Below are 27,079 nucleotides of genomic sequence, written 5' to 3' on the forward strand. Positions count from 1 at the left end.
GCAGTCAGATTCCCAACCGCTGCGCCACCAGGGAAGTCCCTGTTTTGAATACTATAAGTCCTTTATTTCCTTATACATTTTGGAGCCTGATTGTCAAATTTTATAAAATATCTGCTTGGATATTGATTTAGATTGCATTAAAACAATAGACTAATTTGGGGAAATTAATATAACAATACTGAGACTTCTCTATTTTTTCTCAGAAATACTGCTTTTAGTGTGGTAGGTTTGAATGCCTCTTGTTAAACTAACTCTTAAGTATTAATGTATTTTCATCTTTTGAGAACAGAATTAAAATTAAAAAAAATTTCCATTTGTCATCAGAATATAGAAGTGTAATTGATTTTTATATAATGACTTTACTAAATTCATTAAGTAGTCTCATCATTGATGTTAGCTATAGAGTTTTAGTAGATTCCCCCTCTTTTCAGATTGTTGAATATCCCTAGTAAGCTGAGATTTTTTTTGTTTTATTTTAATCAGAAATTGATGTTGGATACTCTTACTTTTTGTGTGCCTATTGAAACGATTGGGTTTTTTTTATAGTGTTAATTTGATGAATTATATCAATTGATTTTAGTATTTTAAACCGACTTTGCATTTCTAGGATAAACCTTATGTGGCCATAATATATGATCCTTTTAATACATTACTGGATTTCATTTGCTAATGTTTTGCTAAGGATTTTTGTAACTATGATATATGGGATATAGGTGTATAATTTTCTATTTTTGTGATGTCATTGTCAGGTGTTTTTTTTTTTTTTTTTTTTCCCTTGCGTTATGCGGGCCTCTCACTGTTGTGGCCTCTCCCATTTGCGGAGCACAGGCTCCGGACGCGCAGGCCCAGCGGCCATGGCTCACGGGCCCAGCCGCTCCGCGGCATGTGGGATCCTCCCGAAACGGGGCACGAACCCGCGTCTCCTGCATCGGCAGGCGGACCCTCAAGCACTGCGCCACCAGGGAAGCCCTGTCAGGTGTTTTTATTAGGATTATGCTGGCCTCATAAAATGAGTTGAGAAATGTTCTCTCTTCCTCTACTTTCTGTAAGAGTTATGTAGGTATTGGTATTATTTGACATTCATAGAACTCTGTACCCCAAAACTGCAGAATGCTCTTTCTTTTCAAGTCCGCATTATCACAGTGAACTATATGTTGAGTTATAATATAAATCTGTATACTTACTGATTTTTTCTTAGTTGCTCTATCAACTAACTGCAGAGAAGAGGGTGTGAAAATCTTCATCTTTACTTTGAATTTGTCTGTTTCTCCTTTAAGTTCCATTAGTTTTTCCATCACGTATTTTGAAGCCCTGCTAATAGGTTCATACACACTTAGAATTTTTATGTCTTGATGAGTTGATCACTTTATCATTATAAAATATCCTTCATCTCTGGTAAAACTCTTGTCTTGAAGTCTACTTTGGTATTAATACAACTGCATCAGCTTCTTTATGCTTACAGTTTGCATGACTTATCTTTTTAATCCTTTTACTTTTAACCTGTCTATTTATATTTAAAGTGTGTCTCTTATGGTCATCACATAATTGGGTCTTGCTTGTTTATTCAGTTTGACAATCTTTACTTTCAAATGTGATATTTCATTTGCATTTAATGTATGGAAATTATTGAGTTTAAGTATGTCATTTTGCTGTTTTCTGTTGATATTTGTTGCCTCTGATTTTCATCTTCTGTTGCTCTTACTGCTTTACTTTTGTGTTAATCACCTATTATTTTACTATTCAATTTAAATTCCTCTATTAAATTTTTAGCTATACGTATTTTCTTTTTTCATGGCTGTCCTAGGAATTATGTATACATCCTTAGTTTATCGTATTCCACTTTGAGTTAGTATTGTACCAGTTCAGATTTACTCTTTGCTTTATGTCACAGCATTACACCACTTTGCAACAGTATAAATCACTTACTTCCCCTCTCCTTTGTGTTATTCATATCTCATGTTTTACTTTTCCACACTTTATCAATCCCCTGCCCACATGCAATAGTATATATATACTTTCTTCAGTTATCTTTCGGAAGAAGTAAAAGAAGAAAACATCAAATATTTTTTGTATTTACTCACCTATTTACCTTTGCTATTACTGCTTTTCATTCCTTCCCTTAGATCTGAGATTCAGTTTGTTGCCAGTTCCCTTTCATTTGAAGAACTTCCTTTAACATTTCTTGAAACGCAGGTCTGATGAGTTCTCTTTTCATTTATATAAAATTGTGGTTATTTTATATTCCCTTCTGAAGGATGATTTCTCTGGATACAGAATTCAGCGTTGACAGTTTTTCTTTTTTTTCTTTCAGTACTTAAACATGTCATTCTATTGTGTTCTGGCTTCCAATGTCTCTGAGAGAAGACAGTTTTCTTTGTATTATTATTTTCCTGTATGCAGTGCATTTTTCCTTCTCTTCTTACTTTCAGGTATTTTGTTTAGTCTTTGATTTCCAGCTAGCTGACGGTGATGTGCCTAGTTGTGGAACTTTTGAACTAGATTACTAAAATGTTTGAATCTGTACGCTGATTTTTCACCAAATTTGGGAGATTCTCAGCAATTATTTTTCAAATATTTTTCTTCCACATGAACTTAGCTCAAACACTTGGCTAAAACCTGAACTATGAAAGCATGGGGGAGAGTCCTTTTGTTTTGTTCTTTCCTCCTTGGACTTCAGTTACACATATTTCAGACAACTTGACGTGTTATCCTTGTTCACTGAGGTTTTGTTTATTTTCTTTCCAAAGGTTTTATGTTCTTGAGATTGATTACTTTTTACTGAGCTCCTTTAAAGTTCATGGCCATCTCCAATCTGCTACAAAACCAATCGGCTGAATTTTTTAACTTTGAAGATTTTATTTTCAATTCTAAGTTTATTTAGTTTTTTAAATATTATTTTCATTTCTCTACTGAAATTATCCTTATTTATATTCATTACAATCACCTTTTCCTTTGATTATTTGAACTTATTTATAATAGGTACTTTAAAGATGTTGTGTTTTGCATCCAACATCTGAGTCATCGTGGGGCTAGTTTCAATTGAATGCTTTTTTTCCTTGATGATTCACATTTTTCCTGTTTCTTTGTATGTCTAGTGACTTTTGATTGTGCACTGGACATTATGGATGAAATGTTGTAAAGGTAATGGATTCTTTCATCTTCCTATAAAGAATATTGCTTTTTGTTTTAGCCCACAGTGAAATTACTAGTTGATTCCTTTGACTATATTGGTTTTATAGTTTGTTATGCTGGGCTTATTTCAGTTTTACTCTTAGTCTTATTTCCAGTGTTGGCCCTTCTAAAGTTTTAATGGAAAACCTGGGGTGTCTTCCAAGCCCCTCTACCTTGGCCAGATTCAATCTCCTAACTCAGTCTCTACTGAGGTAGGCTTAAACCAAAATGTCTAATCAAATTTTTAGCCCTCTAGCTGTTACTTTTTCTAGATTTCTTGGACTCTTCCCCCATGCTTTCATAGTTCAGGTTTTAGCCAAGTGTTTGAGCTAAGTTCATATGCAGATTTTGGGGCTCCCTCTCTGTGGTTTCCTCCTCCATTTCCAGCTTCTCTGGATTGCCTTGAATTCTGTCCTCTGACACCTCGAGTCAATAAGGCTTGTGATTTCTGCCTGAGTCCTTGATGTCCTGTGCCTCATAGACTTAGGAATACTTTCAGCAGAAAAGTAGTATAACCATGGATCTCATCCAGTGAAATTTCCTTCTTTAAAATAATTTGGGGCTTCCCTGGTGGCGCAGTGGTTGAGAGTCTGCCTGCCGACGCAGGGAATGCAGGTTCGTGCCCCGGTCCGGGAAGATCCCACATGCCGCGGAGCGGCTTGGACCATGCGCCATGGCCGCTGAGCCTGCGTGTCCGGAGCCTGTGCTCCGCAACGGGAGAGGCCCCGGCAGTGAGGGGCCCAGGTATCGCAAAAAAAAAAAAAAAAAAAAAAAAAAAATTCGATCCCCTCCAGTGTCTGCCTGCTCCTGCTCACTCTCTATGCCTTCAAATGGTTGGTTTAAATTTTTTTTCATGAATTCATAATTGTTATTAGGTTAGTTCAAGTCTCTTACTCTACTGTTACCATAACTGGAATCCTCGATATTGTAACTTACTTTTCCCTGGTGTAGTGATCTTTCTGTTACTAATTTTAGTAAAATATTTTCTATCTGACTAAGTCATATTTAACTATTACAAGTGCCATCTCCTTGTTCATATATGAAATAGAGTTGTCAAAACATCTCATACAAGGTGTAGGGTGACAAAACAAGTGTGCATCGGAGAACCAGATTGTAATCCTTCCTCTGCCACTAACTAGCTACTTGACATATAGTTATGTGCCTTTAGTAGTCTCAGCCTTAGTTTCTATTCTGTAGAATGAGGGAGTTGGGTTATATCAGTGTTTTTCAAACTTAAAAAAAAAAAGTCAGGACTCTTATTTTTTTCCCAAAAGAATCTTATAAAAATATAAACTGTCTTAAAGCAAAACAGCCCTGATTGTACAGGGTGTATAGCTCAACCTGCTCAGTGCAACTACCCACATCTCCACTTTTACTGTGGGTGGCACTGAAGCTCCTTTGTGGAAACCCAGACCTCCACAAAGCATAGTCTGAAAAAAATCAAGGCTGATGATTTATAAAAATCTTTTCCTATCCTGCCTGAGTCCAAGAATGGTTGGATTATGCATCTAAAAATGTGACCATTTTTTTTTAGGATCTGACAGGGGCAGTTGTCAACCTTTGACCCTCCCTTCTGCTTTTTCACTTTAACCAACTTTCTTTTTTTTTTAACATCTTTATTGCTTTACAGTGGTGTGTTAGTTCCTGCTGTATAACAAAGTGAATCAGCTATACATATACATATCTCCCCATATCTCCTCCCTCTTGCGTCTCCCTCCCACCCTCCCTCTCTCACCCTAACCAACTTCTTGTTCTTATTTCTATCCTTATCCAGCCACCCTAGGCAGACATTTGCCATGGGTATTTGAGAAATCTGGTATATTAGGGATTCCTGCAGTTGTAGCTAAAAGTGGCACCCAGGTACCATACCACCGAGCACAACCCACCCCCGCCTGTCTCTACAACCATCTATAAGATATGAGCAGTGCTTCCCTCCACCTAATTGCTCCTGTGTGGGTGGGAAGGAATTAATAAGCTTGGATCTTCACTGATCATGTATAAAGTCTTTCTCCATCTGTAAAATAGCAGCAGTCAGGCTTAAGAAATCCTCTCTTTGCATCACCAGTTGGTGGTTTTGTTGCCTTAAAAGAAGCAACAAAATGAGCAGGTGCTGAGCACTGCCCACATCCAGACAGCATTACCAACTCTCACAGAGCGCCCCACCTCTAGGCTTGGAAAAAGTATCGTGAGGGAAAGAAGGTGATACAACCCACATTTTCAGCTTAATTTTCTCCTATTCCAGCCCTTGTTTCTTTCATCCTTTCCCTGTAAATGCAAGGCTTCCTAGAAGGGTTTCCACATAGGACACTGCCATGATGAGGAATAATAAAAATCGTTAACATTTTTAGCATATCATATGTCAGAGTACCTTTACATGGTTTATCATGTAAGTACCTTTACATGGTTTATCCCATTTAGTCCTCTCAACAACTTTAAGAAATAAGGAATACTAAAATAAGGACCCTGAAGTTCAGAAAGATTAAGGAATTTGCTTAGATCTCAGACCAGTGAAAGGAAGATCCCAGATTCAAACTGAGGTAGCTTGACTCCAGATTCTGCACTCTTAAACACCCTAGCCTACACTGATGTTAGACTGACAGGCAGTTTCTGTGGCACTGGGGTCCCGCCTTCCTGTCTCTTAATTGTGGAAGATGAAGATGGCATTTCCTCTGCCCCTCTTTACCAGAAAAAAAAAATTCACTAAAAATCAGAGGGAGGCATATTCCGATGGCACTGCTGTAGAGACTTGATATTGATGGGTCTACAGATAACTCTCTTTTTCTGTCAAAGTCATGAACTTCCTGCCAGTGCAAGAAGCCCACAGTGGCAACTCAGTAGTGTGTGAACAGAGGGATGGAGCTGGGTGGCTATGCATCAGAAAGATTGCAGAAGAGTCTGACTTCTCTTTGGTGGTAGATACTGAGGGGGTGTCTAAGATCTGCGTTCTGTGATTGAGTGAAATGGACAATCTCAACTTCAAGATACATTCACATCCATGACATTTGTGCAACTTTTTCTCTGTTGTTTTAGCAAAAGCTAATTAGATAAAGAGGTGACTTTTTTTTTTTTTCTTTTTTCTTTTTTTCCCGGTACGCGGGCCTCTCACTGTTGCGGCCTCTTCCGCTGCGGAGCACAGGCTCCGGACGCGCAGGCTCAGTGGCCATGCCTCACGGGCCTAGCCGCTCCGCGGCATGTGGGATCCTTCCAGACCGGGGCACGAACCCGTGTCTCCTGCATCGGCAGGTGGGCTCTCAACCACTGCGCCACCAGGGAAGCCCAGAGGTGAAGATTTTATTGCAAATTTCCATCATGCTCTTTCCCAAGTGCATATCTTGAAAGGGGTTTGAACTTGGTATTTGTACAGTGTTTCAGAAAGTACTATCTTATGTCTGAAATAAGTGCTACAACTTAGATGAGACTTTGTGATTTTCAAAGATTTATGTTGAATGAAATCCAGATCAGCTATTTAGTTGTTGACACAGACTCATACAAGGCAAGTAGCAGCTGGGATCTTTCAAAAAGGTAGGAGTCAAAATTTAAATTTGAGAAAATAACCGACCAGTTGAGAGAGCTTGGAAAATAATGTGGCAAAACCATTGACCTGGAAACCTGGAGACCTCCATTTGGTCCTGGCTTGTTATAACCATGGGCAAATCAGTTTGCCTCTTTGGGCTTTGGTTTCTTTTCGTGAAAATGAGGGAACAGATAGATGCTCATGAAAATCCTTTCTAGCCCAACTTATGTGATTTTATCGTCTTAGTGACCAAACACAGTTGTATAGATTTTAACCTGGATTTTTTTCCTTGAAGAAGCAGATGGTAGAGGGAGCATAATGTAGTCATTAATAATGTTGACTTTGGAGCAAGACCACCTGGGTTTGAATCTTGGTTCCACTATTTATTAACTGTTATGACTGTGGCAAATTACTAACCTCATGGTGCCTCGGTTTCCCCATCCACAGAATGGGGATAATAAAGTATTGACTTCACTGGGTTATTGTGAGGAGTAAATAAGTTATCATATGTAAGGTTCTAGAACAGTGCCTGGAACATGATAAATGCTTTATATGGGATTGCTTTTATTGTTATAATAGCACCACTATTGATTTCTGTTTCTGCTCAGTGGTTTTTAGGAGAGACGGTAGGTTTCCTTTTTAAACAGAGAATTCACTGAGATCCTTGGGGACTCAGGCTTAGCATAGCATGTGCAGTTGCATTTATAATCCCACGAGGAGCAGTGGGCCAGTTATACTGCAGCCTGAGTGCGTTCACTCTCACATGGACTGACTCTTCTTCCCACAGCTCTTCTCTTCTCACAAAGGAAGCAGCCTCCTGGCAGATTTCAGGGTGGAAATGGTAGAACCCTCTCTCACCTCACTCTGAAAAGTAAGCTACATATGGCTCTGGTGTCCTGATGCAATGATGTTTGATGATATGTGCAGTGACTAAGAACAGAGGTTCTATGTTCAAGTCCCAGCTTTGTTACTTTGCTAACGTTGTTGCCTAGGGCAAGTCACTTAACCTCTCTATGCCTCTGTTTCCTGTCTCTAAAATGGGAATAATAATAATCATCCCTACTTCATGGTGTTGCTGTGATGATTAAATGGGATAATATATGCAAAGTGCCCAGAAGGTGCCTGGCATATAGTATATGTTTAGTAAATGGGAAGCATTATAATTACTGTTATGATTCTTATTTCGAGTGAGGAGAATCTGTGCTCTGTGGATGATCAGTGGCTCACTGAAAAAAAAATCAAGGACTACATACTGGTAAATTAATGAATTCTAGTTCCTGATTTCATACATGAGGAAATACCCATGGACTAACTCACTTAATTTAAAATTGAGGGCTTTTGACTATTTACATTTTTTAAAACTGGCCTAGTAATACAAATGGAATGGAATATCAGAGTTGGAAAAAGTGCCAATGGATGTCTAATCCAGCCAATTCACCAATGCATGTATCTCCCTGACTACCTCCCAGGTGCTTAGCTGGTCCTGTACTCTAAAGGTGGAGAGAGTTTAGTTTTGGTCCCGTTTGTCTCTGGGTATCTTCCATATGTGATGGTCCATCCCATACCAGAGCACTATGCCCAGCACGTTGAGACGCGAGGAGACTGTCCATTGTAATGGCATTCTGTTGAGACAGCAATGGAATCTTTTCTAACACTTAGCTTTTCAGGTCCTACCATGGGGCTGGTCACAGCCAACAATAGAATTGAGTGAGCTGAAAACAATATTATGCTCTTATGTTCATGTATCAGCTGCTCCATACAAGAGAGAAACAGATTGAATGTTGGTGCCTGTCAGGTAGAAAGTTTGGAGTCGGAGAATTTAGATCTAGAAAAGACCTGGAAAATTATCCAGACATTTAAAGTGAAGATATTTCTTCCACAAATGAAGAAACAGGGTCAGAGAGGTTAAGAGACTTGGCCACATAGACTCAGATAGCTAATGCGAGCACAGAGAATAAGAGTTCTTTCTGCCATCTCTCTCCCATTCTCTGGCAGAGTGATTAGAAACGTGGTCTCTAGAGACAGACTGACTTGATTCAAATCTTGATTCTTCCCGTTCCTGGCAGTACGATCTTCAGCCAGTTGTAGACTTTTCTCTGCCTCAATTTTCGTACTTGGAAAATGGGAACAGTAATAGGGGTTTTGTGTGAGATATGTATAAGGTGCTTAGGACAGCGCCTGGCACATGAAAAGCATTCAGTCTGTTATAATTACTAATTTCCAAAGAGCCTCAGGAAAATCAACTCTTAAGCCAGAGAATAAATGTTTTGGCCAGGCTGGTGTTTAAAGTATTTTCTCTCACTTAAAATATTGCTTTTTAATTTCTTCTTAGCCTCTGATTCAGAAGTGATCTTCAGGACCCATCTGTGAATTAACACCCATATCCTTCCCAGGAACCACTGTGTGACTTTTGGATGGAAAGAGGAAATCTTTAAAAAATAATTCCCCATTATGTATCGTTTCCAAATCGCATTCAGCAAATGTTTACAGAGTAGCCTGCCACGCGGCTGGCACAGAGATAGTGCCTGGAGGGATGCAAAGGTGGGCAGTCTGATGTGCCCCTTACCTTCAGGGTGTGTACAGGTTAGGTGGAATGGGCGGCAATTAAATAGGTAATTCTGCCACAGAGCTGGAGGGAGCACTGGCAGGACAGGACAGGGAGTGATTTTACAGCATGTGGAAGGAGCCTTAAATCCCTAATCTTGTTTTAAGGGGTCAAGGAAGGACTCTCTGGAGGAAATGATGTCTATGCTGAGACCTGAATGGTGAGCTAGATTCTGGACGAGTCTAGACGGGGCTGGAAAAGCATATTCCAGGCACAGGAAACCATGTGTGAGTGTTGTTGGGGAGCGGGGAGGAGCGCTCAGGGTTTTGGGAGAAAATACTGGCTATTCACTAATCTATTCAACATTTAACAAGTGTTTATTAAGTACTTACTATGCAGCGGGCATTGCTTTACATACTACAGAGACATCAGTTAACAAAACAGGTGATGTCTTTATTTTCATGGAAGTTATGGGGGAGAAGAAAGAAAGAAAGAAAGAAAGAAAGAAAGGTGGTAAGTACTGGGGACAGAGCTGCTTCAGGTAGGAGGATGGTCAGAGAAGTGTTTAGGTTGAAGTGACAGTCAAGCTGAGACCTCAGTAGTGAGAGGAGCCAGCCAGGTATACACCTGCGGGAGGGGGAGTTTCAGGTGGAAGGAACAGCACAGGCAAGGGCAGAACTGATCATCATCACGGCCTGCTGGAGAAACAAAGAGGCCAGAGCAGTGTGCTGGGGTGGGAAAAGTGGTACGAATAATTTAAAGGGTGTTTGGGTTGAGTCATTGGTGCTGAGAAAGGCATTTCTAGTATAAACTAGTTATTTATTAACTTTTTAAACCCATACAGTGTGGTGTCACTTGTCAAAACTGGAAGTTTGGGGAAGATCTCAGTTGCTAATATCTCTTCTCTGAAGTGGGGCTTGGCTCTGTATGTTTTAATAACTGAGGTGAGGCGAAGGGAGTATTTTCCGTCATCATTGACTAGAACTACACATAAGGCACAGGTGCAGATTGCTGTCCTGTTCACAGTCATGAGCACATGCCGGCAACATAACAAATCAGCAGGATGCCCAGCTCAACAAGAGGGCTCATTATGTTAGTCAGGGGTGTCCCAGTGGTTTCTCTTGGTTCTAGCCGTGTACTTCTAATTACCCTCCTGAGCTTTCTTTTCCTGTTTCATTCCTGTGGACTCAAATTTGTGTTTCAAAAGTGCTTTGAGGGCTTCCCTGGTGGCGCAGTGGTTGAGAGTCCGCCTGCCGATGCAGGGGACGCGGGTTCGTGCCCCGGTCCGGGAAGATCCCACATGCCGCGGAGCGGCTGGGCCCGTGAGCCATGGCCGCTGAGCCTGCGCGTCCGGAGCCTGTGCTCCGCAACGGGAGAGGCCACAACAGTGAGAGGCCCACGTATCACAAAAAAGAAAAAGTGCTTTGAATTCTTTCTACCCAGGTTCAGTCTGCTTTGATCCAGACTGATTGGCCATGTTCTTCTGTCTCTCCGGATTATCTATCTGTTTTCTCATGAGCCCCGCAGGAGACTCATTGCTCTTGTTTGCTTCCAGTTAACAACTTTGGAGTTGATGAGAAGCTGCCCACATCTTCTGACAGCGATGAGGAGGTTATCAAACAATTTGAGATTTCCGTGTCCCGGTCCCAGAGTTTCCGCTCGGGAGCATCTGAGAAAGGAAAGCAGACAGGCCTGGAGCATGAAGCAAAACCCAGCCGCTGGCTTTCCACCCACGAAGAGGCCAGCACCGAAGTGTCTGCCTGCGAAGGTATTCTTTGCATCAAACCTTTCCTTTATCTAGACCAGGGATGTCTAATGGTAAGAATGTTTTTGAGTCACTGCACTTGCATCTTAGAGTCCAGAGAGGAAAAAGAAAAATAGGGCAGGACCCAGAGGCTGGGACAGGGCGAAAGGGCTGCTTCAAACCTCACAAGCAGCCTTGTTGCAGAGAGAAAGGATCAGAAGTGCCAAAGTCTTGACCCCCACTGGTGGAATCCCTTCCTTTCTTGTAGGTTACTGCTTTGTACATTTGGAACACTAACGACTATAACGGTATTTACCAAGCTTTGTAAAATCTTGTTGCCTTCTGATGAGGACAAAAACTTTACATAGCTGTCTGCTGACATTGCACTTCTGTGCCTTTCCTCCCATTTGGAAACGTAGAGTCTATTTTCCATGTATCTATGTAACCTCAGATTTTTGAAGCCTTACTTTCGATAGTTTGTAATATTAAAACAGTAGGTGTGTTTTATCTTCCAAATAAAAATATGTGTTATAATAATATTAAATAACCTTTTTCAAACCACACATGCCCGGCACACCCTCCCTCATTCCCTGTAGTTTCTGGACCCCAGCCCATGTGAGAATTCATGGGTCAGAGCAGGTTTGACGCCAGCCTCCATCTTCATCGTAAGTTTACCTTTCACAAAGGGAGAGGAGGACACTCAGAGGTAGGGTGAGCACAGCCTGTGACTGCGGGTGGGCCTTGTCAAGGGTGCTTCTCCCTCCCCACCGTGCACACAGAAGAACCTAGGAAGAGAACAGTATGATATTTCTTAGTGCTTTCCCCAGCGAAGGTCAGGCATCTCTCCAACTCCTTTATGTCCAGAACCCTGAATAGGCACAGGACATTGGAACAGGGAAGGGTCTGTGAAGTGTATTTGGTAAAAAGCCAGAGAAAATGTCATACTGTCCACTGTAGTGACCTGGTCTAAATGAACTGGGTTCTCTAATCTTCTTTCCACTGGACCTGTGGTCCATCCAACCAATGGGGGCATAGTTGATCTTCCTTGTTTTTCAACACTTAGTAGTAGAAAGACAAAAAGGAGAGCACAGAATTGAGAGAAGATAACAGAGAAGAAATTTCTGATTTGGTGATGTGGATGAGGCAGGCAGAAAAAGAACAAAGGGGGAAAAAAGGAAAATTAATAAAAAGAACCCTATTTTTCAGCAGGAATATAATAATTTGCTGACCATCATGTAATTTTACTTATTGGCATGGGCCTACGTAACATTTTACTGCTCTTCTTTTTAGCCCCAGGTAAGCCAGGAGATAAACTCCGGATGTAATCAAAGCATAGTAGCAGTAGCTAATGGCCTTCTGTCATCTCCTCACCCCCTCTCCTGTTTTCTTTTTCTCTGCTGTTACATCACAGCATTCCTCTCTCTCCACTGAGACGGCAAATGTTAGCTAATGAAAGTTAATAGCAGTTGATCCCCTATGAGTAGCTTGTTTAATTCTAAAGCTAATGGCCCCATTTCCCAGAAGCCCAAGTGTCTAGATTTTGACTTATACAAATGGCTGCTGTTCTGAGAGTTCTGACAAATACTCTAGCCCTCACCCTTCCTGGAATTAGCAACAACTTTTGTCGTAACTGGTGCAATTCTGAAGTTTTTGACAGATGGTGATAGAAAGGCTGAATTTTTCTCTATCGGACGGAGGAAAAAGTCCACTACATTAAATGAATTACCTGTAGATTTGGAAGAAAATCATCAGGATTTTCATAGGAATGATTAACTGTGTGCTAAATTTTAGGTTATCAAATGCCATGGAAATGTTAATGTAATTTTTATTGCATGATTTTTTTTTTCTGTGTCCTTTTTTTTTTTTGTTCATCTTTAGATCAATGAATTTGCATCAGCAGTAAAGAATAAGGAAAAGATTAAGCATGCCCAGAGAGGATTTGTTTTTTGGTGCCTATTCTCTATCTATTTAGCTATTTTTCCCTCTACCTTAAACACAATTTTCTAAGATCAAATTTAATTGTAGACAATTGTTTCACTTAAAAAATGCATTCAAGGGCTTCCCTGGTGGCGCAGTGGTTGAGAGTCCGCCTGCCGATGCAGGGGACACGGGTTCGTGCCCTGGTCTGGGAAGATCCCACGTGCCGCGGAGCGGCTGGGCCCGTGGGCCATGGGCGCTGAGCTTGCGCGTCCGGCGACGGGAGAGGCCACGACAGTGAGAGGCCCACATATCACAAAAAAAAAAAAAAAAAAAAAAAAAAAAAAAATGCATTCAAAATGTTGGACCAGTGAAATTCAAGGTCCAAACCCATGTAAAAAAATCTTCATATTCCAGGCAAGTTCTCTCCTGTCTCACATATCTGATTTAGGGTTATTGTGCATTAATTGTCCCTGTATTCCTGATAATGTCAAAGAGGGTTTGAGCCAAGTGATCTGAATCAGAAGTTGTGCATGAGGTCTTTATGCACGAAAGGTGGGCTGCAGAATAATAGCCCACTTATTGGGCTTTTTGTTTGTTTGTTTTGAGCAAAGCCTTACTTTTGCTTGTGAAATATTTAGTTCTTAGGGTGTTTCATAGAAGCTAGTCCTTACCTTCCTGGTGTCATTTAAAACAGGTCAATTATCCCCTGAATCTGTGCTCACTTTTGTTTAGGATGGTGTATCAAGCAAGATTTTATGGTGTATCAAGCAAGATTGTATCAATCAGATATGAAGGGGATTTCAGGGTGAGATATATATATATATATATATAAAATATTTCAAGAGATTTATTGCAAAAATGTGACTTATGCGATTGTAGGGGCTGTGTAGGCCACTGGAATACGCAGCTCTGAAATCCACAGGACAGGCTGCTGGGAAGGATAGGCTGAAACTCTGAGGAAGGAGATGAAGCTTCAGTCCATAGATGAAATTGCTTCTCCTTCAGGGATGCCTCAGTTCTCCTCTTAAGGCCTTTCAATGGACTGATTATGTAGTACAATCCCCTCTACTGAAAGTCAGTTGCTTAAGGGCTTTAATTACACCTACAACATGCCTTCACAGTAACTCCTAAATTACTGTTTGATTGAATAATTGAGGCCTGTAGCCAAGTTGACACATAAAACTGATCATCACAGATGGTTAGAAAAAGTATTGGTATATGGGTGATGGAGGGAGGGGTCTGGGAGTAGAAAGAAAGTAATTGGATAATAGGTTTACACTCCATCAAAATGGGATATGAACTAAAAACGTTCCTCTACTAAAATAAATATGGTTGATGTGACATACTTATGTCCTGTAATTTCTAAGAAGCCAGGATACATTTCTCGACAGCAGGCAATTACTTTTCCATATGTGTTTAAGGTGACATGACCTTCTTTAACTTAAAGCACAGGAAGACTGCTTTATGTAACAGTGAATCACCTTTCCCCTTCCCCCTCCTTGCAACTTGACTTGTCCCCCAGATTTGCCTTTCTAACTCATTCCTTGCTTGTCTGTCAAGGAAAATGGTTTGTTACATTAATATAGTTCTTATGTTTTTCAGTTATGAATAGCTTTTCAAGGCTTTAATGTAGCTTTTGAAAATTCCATTATTACTGATCTAAGTATTATCACCGTAGGAGTTGAAGTCATGAGACAATTTTATGGGGGTAATTTCTTGGCAAAGTTAGATTTTGTGCTGAGATCCTGCTGGGTGCTACACATGTGGATGGATGACCCACTGTTTAATAGGACATTTCAGTGTTTGTGTATGTGAGGAATGGATGGACTGATTAGAGCCTGAGAAGAAAATTCTGCTTTGTGTTATGCGGTTTTTGCATATGGAATATCCCTCGTTCTGTCATTTTCTGTGGCCATTTTTAAGGGTGTTTGCCAAATAACGGAAAATGTGAATGTAAAGATGTTAGGTGCCCTATGACACAGCTTCCAAGAGGCCCGAAGTGAATTATTAAGAATAACAGGGCAGATGGGGAACACCTCAGTGGCTTGCCATGGTTTGGCAAAATCCCAAATCAGGAGTCTGAAGTTGTGCCCTGAAAACCAAGTCTTCCCAAAGATGTTTTTATATGGTCTGCATAGCGTGATAACGTATTTTAAAATTTGGGTGTTTATTGTAGGTGGGTCATATATTGTCTGCTAAACCACTGTCACCACCACTCGATATTGCTGCACACCTGGCTGTTTCAAATATTTTTTATCTGCGAGCCTTTAAAGTTATTTGAGATTTAGTAAAACCCACTGGTAGATAAAGACTATGCAGTATACAGATGTGGCTTAGCGCCTTCAAGGACGTTATGTTTTAGCTCGGATTTTAAGACCAACTATGGGAGCAATTGCTATCATACAGTGTGTAAATAAGAGCTGGATTTACCATATATACTTTGTCATCCTCACTAATCCTGTCTATATTTCTAATTTTCTATCATCCTGGGATGGGGCCCACTGGAGAAGAGTAGAGGCCCAAGAGTTATGACATTGTTGGCTACTCTCTGGATGTGGAAGCAAGTTAGGGTGAAAGCTGTTGCTTAGGGAGACCCTGTCAGTTTTTCCTTATTATCTGAGGGTAACCTGGACACTGAGGAAGAGGAAGGGGATGAAGAGAAAGAGAATAGGATGACACGAAGCCTGAGAAAGACACTGAGCCTGAAGGAGTCAGGGAAGATTCAGGAGTTGTCGGGGCTTTGGATGGACAGGAAGGAAAGGACAGGAGCGAGGGCTTGAGGACCGCTGTGAACCAAAATACACAGCTAACATTTTCATGGACCTGTGAGACCACAGGTGTCTGTGAGCTGGGAGGTAGTAGCAAATGGGATTTGCTGGGTTGGCTGAGGCCAGACAGGTAAGCAAGGCTAAAATTTAAGGGAGGGCTGGTGGTTGCCAGGCAGATATTATTTCACGTGTCCACAGTGACTCTCTGATGGCTTTTATCATCATTTTATAGATAAGAAAACAGAGGTTAAGGCAGTTCAAATGTTGTTCAAGTTCTTAATGCAGAGCTAGGATTTAAACTCAGATCATATGAATCCAAGTCCAGTGTTCTTTCCATGGATTAAGTAGAGAACTTTTTGCTTGAGAGAACCACTGAAGCCTTTTGAGCAGAGGGTGATATGGTGAACGTGGAAGAGAGACGGAAGAATGGTAAAGCCAGGAAAACATATGATCTCTATAGCTGATTACTATTCTTGCTTTCTAGATTCATCCCGAAGGTCTTGTGGTCATTAGCTCCAACCAAATGCTAATGTGTTTATTTTATCCACGTAATACTCATCCTTTATACTCATATTATTATAAAGCATTAAACCTTCTTGTACCCTACATAATGAACTAATGGGTTTCGATTTTATGGACCAAATTTATCTACCATATAGATGAAAGTATGTTTCTGCAGGTGTTGTTTAGTGAGTTTGTTTTTGCAGACTTGATTGATGTAGTTGCTACGTTGCTACTGCTCATTTTCTCTAGATAAAAAGGTGAAACATGATAACATATTTGAAAGAGTTTCCTTTTTGCAAATTTAGGTTTGGATGGAGCCAGCCAACTGACTTATTCTGAGAATCTGTCTTATGGTGAAGATGACCCCGTCTCTGCCCACTCACAGTCCCCTTGTGAGGTGGGGGACACCAGGCACCATGGCGCATCTCCCCAAGAGACCAGCGTGGTCCGCAGCCTCAGCCGGCAGTCCACACAGGGCAGCTTGGAGATGGAGACAGCTTTTAATAACCGGAGATTTGAAGATTCCTATGCCACTGACAGCTCCTCCGTGTGGAGTCCAGAGGCAAGTTGTTTGTTTTCCATTTTTTTCTTGCTTGAGTATTGTGTGCTCTCTGGTTGGTCGTTCTCCTTCCCCTCCCCTCTCCCTTCCCCCTTTTCCTTCCTCCCCCTTCTATCTCCCCTCCTCCATCCCTCAGGAAAAAATTTCTCCAAAAGAAGGAAGCATTGCTTTGAAGAACAAACACCTTAAGAGCCTTTAATGGAAATATATTTTTTGTTCAGATGACCAAGGCCCAGCCCTTATGTGTGCCAATAAAAGAATCATATATAAGTGGAATCTATCAAAATGGAAAAATAAAAAGAAGCATGGTGGCAGAAAGAACCCAGCAACAATCAGGTTTCTTTTTTTTTTATATAACGGGTTTTTAGTTCTTTAGGGAGACTGGATTATTTCCTTCATGGTTTCAATTAAATAGAGTTTATTTTTATTTACACCAAATCTTGAGTTATGATTCTTTGAATGTGAGAATTATTCGAAAATGAAACTAAAATACAGTGCCCCTGCAAATGAAATTATACAAGATATTATGAGGAAGATCTTGCAGTATGAGCATATTTGTTAGCTCCGAATTGAATTGAAGATCTAGGCTATGGCATTAGTCTATCATGACCCTTTGGCCATTGACTTTGCTTTTTGGATAAATCTCTGATAAAAGATGCGTCGTCTAAATTTCTTTTTCAATTGAAACTTACTCTCGAATACGCCTAAACATCCAGAAGTTTGACTGGAGGTGAAGATGATAGAAACTACCATTTTTGAGCAATTACTATGTGTCAGGCACCGTGATAAGAATTTGCAAACATTGTTTTATCTTACAGGCACTTATGGTTATTCTTTATTAGCTAGACCCCTCTGATTATGATTCTGTGACATTAAGAGATGTTAAATAATGGTGTCTAATACCTACTTTGAAATTAATTTTGATGAAATAAGTCATGTAACTATATGAAACTTTAATTTGTGCGAATAGAGGAATGAGAAGGGTGGATGGATTTTGTTAGCATCAGTCTGACTGAGAAAATAAACAGGACGCATCTCTTATTAGGACCTGGACTGTCATAAACACCAAATGCTCAAATGCTTCTCCAAATCAAGGAGAAGAAAAATAATCACAGATAGTTATGTTTCAAAGCCTGACTGCTAAGGCACTGGGGCATGTAGAGAGCGCATAAGGAGATGGCACAGGTGCATGTGTGCCTGGGTGTTGTGTTACTGCTGAGGACCGGAAATGGCAACACAGATAGGTGGCTTGTGGCTGGTTAAAAGCAAACCTTCATACAGAGACCCTCAAAGCTATCAACCTTATACATTTTGTAAAAAAAATTGTGCTTCCCTACCAGTTTACTGCCAAGAGTCATATCACATCCCACACACTAACATTTAATGTTTAAAACTACTATTCTTTTTGGCTCTCTCGCCACAAAAACAAAAGAGAGCTGTTTACCTGCCTATTGACAGTCTCTCCCCTTGATAACTGTACCATTAGCCTTGGAATTGCTTTCTCCAGGTAACCTCCCATTTGCCTGCCTCATGGAACTTTAGTAGAAGATTTGGTGTTGAGGGCACTAAATGGTCTCAGACTCCAAAAATACCCAGACATCTCTGTGTGCTCCATTCAACCTCCTATCTATTTTGAGACAAAAACTGTAATTTGGTGCTCCTACAGTAGAACCTCAGATGCAGCTCGGAGGCAGTTCCCGTAAATGCCTGCTTTGCAGGCTTAGCTCGCCTTTTAAGAATTGATTTATTTGCCTCTTAGCTGTATTAAGAAGCCTGTCTTCCCCTGCGTATCTGGCATCGGGAACACACTGTGGGTCTGTTTACTTTGGGCCACACAGATGACATTAACACTATCTTGCTAAAACAGAAAGCCTTTCAGTTTGATAGAAAATCTTTATATCTTCATGGGTTTTGACAATGTGGCACAAGTATTCCCATCTTAAAGAAAAACCCAGGATATGAGAGCTAAAGGAATCATTTATTTTGCCTCAAAAGGGAACTGGTCATGCAGTGTGACTACCTGTTAGGCTGATGGGTTTGCAAGCACTGCTCTTCTCTGCTGGAAAAGGCTGTCGACTTTTTCCTGCAGACCTAAGGCTTGGCAGGGAAGACGATGGGAGGGCGGCTGGTGATTTTGAGTGCACAGAGAGGCAGCTGTCCCACTTTTCATCTCCGCTTTCCACTGATTAACTGATTGGCCTTGAGAAGTTAATTAAAATCTGCCAAATGGGGATAAAAATGAAGAGATTTTTGCCTTGCAGGAAGGTCAGATGGATTAGTGGTATTAACAGTACCCACAAGAGGAGCGCCTTTAGTTGCCTGGTGATAGGTAGAGTATGTTGAAATAATTAATTGCTATAAAAATATCAGCCTTCACAAATCTTGATCTCAGATCAGCCCAGGAAGGGGCCACAAAGCCCAGTTTTCACGGACCACAGCCTAGATTGTCCCCATCCAGAGCCTGGCCATTGCCTGGAGCAGTGTCTGATTCAAGTTTCGTAGGACAGTTATTTCAGACCCTTTCCCCAGGACTTCACCACAAACCTGCAGATGGAGTGAGCATTTATCTGAACAGAGAGCCTGATAGATAAGTGGGAAGATGCTCATTAACTAGGATATTTTATTTGGCATTGAAGTTGATGACAAAACTAGGAACTGTTAGTTAATATCAAGAGCAGGGGCCTAAAAGGATATGAAATTCAAAGTAGTGTGTGTTTCCAACTCCCAACTTCCAATAAGATGTGTCCATCTTATTCCCTCTTCATCTCACACACTTACTATACTTATAAATAGCTAGGGTGAAAGGTTTGTGGGGGAATAAGGTAGACATCATGGTTCCCCGTAAAGCTTGGGACTTTGAGCATTAATACTAGCAAATCCTGGGTAATTCTGGCTGGGCATATGATACTGGGGGCAAGGAGTTAAGTTATTTAGCCATTCTAAACCTTAGTTTCCTCTCCCATAAAATGAAGATATTGAAATACCTACCTCATTAGGTTAATGTGAATGTCTGAAAAGATGTTTCTTAGCTGGATTTCCCAAAAGCAGAGCCTACTTTGTTAGGACATGCAATTCCCGGCGACAAGAGTGAGGGACGAGGAGAGTGAGGCAGGGAAGGGAGAGCCGGTATGAGAATGTCTAATGGAGTTGGCTACCACTAATTGTGACTCATGGCTTGCTCTTGTGGAACCATACCCTAAGAAACTGTATAAACTAGTCTCAGGCCATCTGTCCAAGGGGAGAAAAATTTATTGCACGGGGCATTAACACCACCCACCCCGCCCCCCGACTATGGACTTTATATACATGAGTACCAAGCAGGATTCTGTAAATTTCCAAGCCTTGACATCAAAGGAGAGGCCTGTGGTGGGAGCTGAGAGTTACCTTGCATGGGAGGGAGGCAAGACTTTGTTGGATTGTGCCAGGGAGAAGCCACTTAGAGCCCAGACAGCCTGTAGGGGAAAATGGAACAGGAGGGGAGGCCAAGGAGTTCTGAAGTGCGTAAGAGTGGGCTTTTACAGTCCATAAAGGGTTTATTGTGGTACCTGGCATAAGGGAGGGCTTAGTGGATGTTAGCTGTTACTACTTATGGTCCAGCAAGCAATATAGAGATGACCAAAGGTAGGCTAAAATAGATGGGAGTTTGAACGGAAGACTATGACTTGATTTTTGAGTTAACCTAACGCCTTGGAGACTTGCTTCTAATATTATATCTACACTAGTCAGTTGTATTCAGAAGTCTCTATAGCAACCACTTTTATCACTTGAAACTAAGTACCTCTGAATAGAAACACTCACACATGAATGCATGCTCAGAGGAAAGGATGTAAAAAGCTTCCCTTATTTTGCAAGAAGCCTAAATTTTCTTGGTAGATCAATGTGAATCTTAAAAGAGAGGGCAATTATTAGATGTCTACTATGTGTCAAGTCCTTTAATTTTCACAACAACCTTATAAAGTAGGTATCCTCCCCCTTTTGCTGTTGAGGAAAACAGAAAGTGAGAAGGATTAAATAATTTGCCCAATGTCCTAAAGGTTGTAAGTGATGGACCTGGGATTCCTAAGCACATCTCATTCCAGAGAACCATGCACTTTCACCTAGATCTATGGGAAAGTTTCATTGATGAACATGCATTTTTGAAGGGTATCATTATATTTTTAAAAATAAAGAGTTCTTTGAATTAGCAAAGTTGGTGTTCAGTTACATAAAGAAGAACTGCTTCTGATTTACAATAAGAATCAAACCAAAGTTTAGTTATGAGTAAGAGGCATGCCTTCAGAGGAAAAAAATCAAATTATGTTGACATTAGTAATAGTTTATTAGAGGGTGGTTCATTATAGTAAAGTAAATGTAGTTCAGCTCAGTTTTCTCAGGGAGGTCATTGGATCTGACTGGCTGAGGTGAACTGCTGTCTAAAAGTGTATTTCATAATGAGGGGCTGTGTTTGAAAATAAGTAGTATCAGTCCAGTGATGGGAATAGATATCTATGGAGGCTGGTCTGAGCCGGGTATTTTCCCACATCTATTAAAACCTCACAACAACACTCTATCAAGCAGGTACCTTGATGCTCATTTTTCAGCTGGAGTACAGAGAGACTGGCCTGTTTGGCCATGGCCAAAAAGCTAGTCAGTGGTAGAGTTATGATTTCAACCCAGGTGTTCTGTCTCCAGGTTTAGGATACCTTCTTAAACACTTGCTACTCTAAGAGTGATTTGAGTCCAGCTGAGACATCCTTGTGGCCTGAGAAATGCAGAATCTCAGGCCTGACCCCAGTCCTACTGAATCAGAATTCCCAGATGATTCAAGTCCACTCGGGTGTTTGAGAAGCTCTGCCCTGAACATTTTCTGCCACGTAGATTGAAAATCTACTGAAGGATCACCTGTCTGTGACCCCCATTAGGATCCTTATCTGCAGGAGGTCCTGGCTCAGAGAGCACAGGCCCAGGCTGAACCATTTCTCCTGGGGACTTGAGGAAGTTACCTTTTGGCAGTTGCATAACTGACTAGTTTTAGACTTAGTATCTCAGTTGGTTTCAATGATAGTGGTCAATTGTGCTTTTTTGAGAGGCAGTGTAGAGGAAAGCACTTTGCAAAATATAAAAGCTTTGTTCATTCATTCCAAAAGCATCCATTCATGGGCACCATGTGCCCAGTGCTGGACCCTCAAAGAGTTCACAGTCCAGTGGAGAGAGAGACCAGGAAACAGACCTTTCTAATGTTTAGGGATATATGGGAACAGTCCAAAAGAATGAGGTTCTGAAGAAGCATAGAGGGGCACCATCTTTCCACGACGTATTAGGCATTGTTCCATTCCTAATCTTTCCCTCTGTCTGCAACAGGAACAGGATGGAACCAATTTTCAAGTGCCATCTGGGGTCCTGGAGCCCATCTCAAAATGTGGTGGCCTGGATGTCATCTTTGAATATAGAGCTGCCAGCCAGAAGCTCACAGTGACCATCATAAGAGCACAGGGCCTCCCAGATAAGGACCGAAGTGGCATCAACTCTTGGCAAGTGCATGTCGTGCTGCTGCCCAGTAAGAAACAGAGGGGCAGGACGAACATACAGAGAGGGCCCAACCCCGTCTTCAAGGAGAAAGTCACCTTCGCCAAGCTGGAGCCCAGAGATGTGGCTGCTTGTGCTGTCCGCTTCCGCCTGTACGCCACCCGCAAGATGACCTGGGAGAGAATGATGGGCGAGAGGCTCTTCTATCTCAGCCACCTGCACCAAGAAGGGGAAATGAAAGTGACTCTGATTCTGGAGCCAACAAGTAATATCATTGTGAGTATGTTAAATGGTGCTGCTAATGATGCGCTACGTTTGAGGATCTGGAATTGTCAGCCCTTGATTTAGTATATTCAGCCCGTGAATTCAAACACCTTAATTTAATTTTCCATTTGGCTCTCCTCATCCTTCTGAGACATGATCGGCACTTCACGGTACAGTGGGTTTTCTTTTTTTGTGTGTGCCCATAGTCGCTATAACCTGATGGATGTGTTCCCTGTCCATTTTAGGAAATGACAGCAGCATTGTGAAGGAGGGCACGGGGAAACTGGGAGAGGTTTTTTGGCCTTCTCGTTAGCTGATAAATGGTCCTACCACCCATCCCCCTGCCCTGACCCCAGCATGCATCATGATGCATCTCAGAGATGATGGGACTTTCAAGGTGAGGTCCTTAACAGGTATGCCTACATAGGCTGCATAGGAAGCCCTGAACTCCAGCCACTTCTAAGACCTTCCATTTATATGACTGGGCTTCTCCCACATGCCCCGTCCTCTGTGTCCCTCAGATTGCAAAATAATACAGCACAGCTTTTATGTCTACAAGATGGGTAACCTCTCTTCCCGTGGGTTATATGTCATCCAGTGTGAGGATCTCCTTTTAAAAATCACATAAAAGATCGGGTAACTATCTTGGGCTATTGGACAAATCAGTCATCCATTCCAAAATGTTTGCTGAGTACCAGTTATATGTCAGGTGCCGTATAGGCAGAGGGGATGCAGGAAAGAACAAAACAGGTGATGCCCTCATGGAGCGTACAATCTGGTGGAGGAGGGTGACAAAAGACAAACTGGGGTAGGCAAAGAGAGAGAGGCAGAGGCTGCTGCTGCTTTAGAAGGTCAGAGAAAGTATCTTTCAGGTGGTAATACGAGAGAACTCAAGGAATCGAGGGAGCCAGACTGGGTGCCATGTGGAGGACGGGGATTCCAGACAGAGGGGCTGGCATATGCAGACATCAGGAGGTGGGAAAGAGCTTGACTTGTCTGAGGAAGGGGAAAGGAGCCGGAAAGTCCAGAGTGCACTGATGGGAGATCCAGCCACTTACATTTTTAATAGATGTCTCAAAATTCATATCTCCAGACTCGAAATCCTGATTTTTGCCTCACTAAATCTATTTTACCTGCAGCCTTTCCATCTTGGTTAAAGGCAATCTTGTGCATTTAATTGCTCAGGTCAAAAATCTTAAAAGTCACTTGTGACTTCTCTCCTTTCCACCTGAAATCCTACTGGCTCTATCTTGAAAATCTAACCAGAGCCTGACTCTCGGCTGGATTACTGAAATGGCCTCCTAGTCATCTCCGTGCTTCCGCCTTTGCCCTCTATAGACTATTCCCAACACTGGGGCCAGAAAGAGCCTTTTAAAACATAAGCCAGATCATGTCTCATCTCTGTTCAAATCCCTCTTTTTTCTTAAGCTCTGAGTAGAGTGTTTCTGAAATCCTGGGAGACAGAAGCCACAGGAGGTCAGAGGAATCCTGCACCATAAAGCATAAGGATAGGTATTATTACACCCCTGTTTCTCTGTGCCGGGCCCTGGGCCCTGTGCTGGGGGCACAGAGTTGAGTGGGGGAAATGAGCCAGTGTGAAAGAACCTTGAAGGTAAAAATTCCCCGTTCACCAGTTATTTGTTGAGCATGATTATAAGCTACACACTGGGCCATGCCCTGTGGATTTATAAGGTTGAGAATTTGATGCGAGAGGCAAGCTGTGCAGTGACAGGTGCCACAGTGGACGCTTCTGCACAAGCCCAGGGGAGGGGGTGGCCCTCACCCCAAACTAGGCAAATATTTCACTGTTGGGTTATCATCATCCAGACAGCAGGGGCTATAAGGCATCTATCAAAACCACCTAGCCCTGTAGTTTACAAGTTGTGTTCTATGAAAGCCTCCATGGGCTCTACAGGGATGTCCATGGCTTGGTAAACAGGGTAGTTTCCTAAGATGTGAAGAATATTTAATTTCTTTCAATGCATTTATTTATTGGGGTTCCTGATAAGAAGTCTTAGGAAATGATTGCAGATGTTGAGAAGAAAGGTTGGAGCAGTTGTGGGACCGGGAGGCTGGCTGACCTGCCCCTCAGGGTCCACTCCCACTCATGCTCCTTGAGTGAGAGTCAACGTCCTGATCTACTTTGCTTTCCTCCTCCCAGTGTGTCTGGTGCATAGAGGTGGGTGCTTTAGAGAAGCACATGCATGAATACATGACACAAAGTGTGGGCTCCCCTGGTACCTGCAAGGTCTCTAAGATGCACAGTCCATGTGTCAGCTTCCTCACTAAACAGTTGTAAAAGTGTTCACATTCAATATAATTCATCTCCTTAGGAAGAAAAAATGTAGCATCTGCCATATTCCTGATAACCTGAAAAAGCAGAACCAGGGGCCAAATGTTCTATGGGGTGGTAGACGGCCAGTGGTCATTTCTTTTCTGGTGAAGACAAAATGCCTCCTGTATTGCTACATTCCTCAAGAGGCTGCAGAGCACAGAAGCAGAACTCATGCCTGGAGTGGACGGGTTCCATATGGGTCTCATATAGACTCATTGAAATTTGGGTCTATATTAAGTGTCCTGTTAGCTCTCTATGTATCTTCCAGGGTTTGATTTACACTAGTAATAACATCTTTGTCCGTTTTGTCTTTAGAGAGGAAAGACCAAAACTGCGCTCCCCAGGCCCTATTATCATTCACACCGAGTGCGCCATTAGTAATCTTTGGCAGCAGTGGAGACTGGGCCACAATTTCACCAAACATAATATCGGCTTTTCTGTAAGGGAGAGGAGTGCAGTGGGGCCAATGGGTCCTTTGTTGTTCTCCTTCTCCAGAGTGGAGAGTCTCCGCTCAGCCCATCTGCAGTTTCTCACAGTGGCAGCGCTTCATCCACGCAGTCGCTGTCGCATGGAGGGGCGCCAGAGCTGCTGGTGGGGCTATCATACAATGCCACAACGGGGCGATTATCCGTGGAGATGATCAAAGGCAGCCATTTCCGAAACCTCGCGGTTAACAGAGTGCCTGGTAAGTTCATGCCTGTATCCCCAGCTCTGGTCTTCCCAGAGGCAGGAAGAAGGCTGTGTCTGCCTTCATCTCAATTCTCTAGATTTTACAATAAAGACGATCTTGGTGTGACTTAGACACGTTTTTACCAAGTGATACCTCTGGATTTTTCAAATGCCTTTCTGTTTAATTAGATTGAAGCCTTCTTCGATATCTGGATGCATCTTGATACAAAATAGGCTGGCTTCTACGTGTAGATCGTTAAAGGGGAAAAAGAATGATGTCTTTTCAGCAACATAACATGTATGAACAATTCAAATCTGCTAATAGGTCCCAGGTCCTCAAATACGTTTAAAGAGACAGAGCTCAGTCTTTAGAGCCAGGCAGTTTTGGGGATCGAATTCCAGCTCTGCTCATTCACCTGCTAGCTTTGCTCTGATCCTATACAATTTACCTCTCTTTTCTGAATCTCAGCAGACTCATCTGGAACAAAGGAATATTAATAGTACCTTTCTCATGGGTCGTTTTGGGGTTTAAATAAAATGATTTGTGTAGAACATTCAGTGCCTGACACATAGTGAGCGTTCAAGAAATGTGAGTGGTTATGTGGTTGATGGTGGAGGAGGTGGAACAGGAAGATGTGGGGCAATCCAGGCCTGACTCACCAGGGCAGCTTCTGAGATCACACCTGGAAAGAGCAGCTCAAGACATACTCGCACAGCTGCCGTCCATGGCTCAGGAAGCCAGAATAAAGATGCTGTGGCTGCTGCTGCCAAATTGCCTCTCAATACCCAAGAAGCTGGAGATTGAACCTTGGAATAATGCTGCTGAAAAATCAGCTCATCTTTAATGATCTTGCTTATAAGCAACAAACAGCTTAAGAAAGGGTGGGAAGATGGTTTCTGCCTCACTTCTGCCTTCTGGCTCTCGTGCAACTATATCTAATTTGAGGAATCTAATTTATATCTAGAATTCTAGCTGCAAGAGAGTCTGGAAAATGCTGTTGAAATTCCAGCCTTTTGAGTCCAAGAAGGTAAAATAGAAGTGGGTAGAGTGGAGCGTAAGTGAGGGTGTCCACCCCAGGCAGCCAAAACTTACTGAAATAAGGACGAAGTCAGTAACAACATGATAGGCTGCAAGAGGCAATGGACTCCGGCCTCACATGTCGGCATCCCATGAAGAGCCAGCTGAGCTGGTAGAAGAAGGTCAGCTCCTACAACCAAATCTGGGCTCTCACTCCTTTTAGTCTTTAACTGTGCTGCCGCCCACAATGTCTCTGTTCAATAGTATCTTGTTAGTCAGTCTGTGTTAAAGGCATTAGAGCAAGTTAGTAAGGAAAGCCCAGCACTCTGGAGAACAGAAGAGACCAGAGTCATAGGCCATATTCTGTATCGACTCTCAGAACCAGGTAAGAGTTATTTAAAATCCATAATAGGTGTTGAATATTAATTGCATGGCTAGACTCTTTTTTCCAGATACAGCTTTTTTTTTTTTTTTTTTTTTTTTTTAAAAAAAAAAAAAAAGCTCTGGATTTACTAAAGATCTGGATTTACTGCTTTCCCTGCAGAGCCTTTTCCGGTCTCTTT

General features: G+C 41.9%; 1 protein-coding gene across 1 annotated transcript in view; it reads left to right on the forward strand.

Moving 5' to 3' along the window:
- Positions 1-27,079, forward strand: part of SYT16 (synaptotagmin 16) — a 116,416-nt gene that overhangs the window by 69,223 nt on the left and 20,114 nt on the right. Inside the window, exons 2-5 of the mRNA XM_007471703.1 lie at positions 10,786-10,998; positions 16,472-16,728; positions 22,066-22,506; positions 25,325-25,514. Of these exons, the coding sequence (XP_007471765.1) occupies positions 10,786-10,998; positions 16,472-16,728; positions 22,066-22,506; positions 25,325-25,514 (1,101 nt within the window). The remainder of the gene's footprint in view (positions 1-10,785; positions 10,999-16,471; positions 16,729-22,065; positions 22,507-25,324; positions 25,515-27,079) is intronic.

Source organism: Lipotes vexillifer, unplaced genomic scaffold (assembly GCF_000442215.2).
Source record: "Lipotes vexillifer unplaced genomic scaffold, Lipotes_vexillifer_v1.1 scaffold531, whole genome shotgun sequence".
NCBI lineage: Eukaryota > Metazoa > Chordata > Mammalia > Artiodactyla > Lipotidae > Lipotes > Lipotes vexillifer.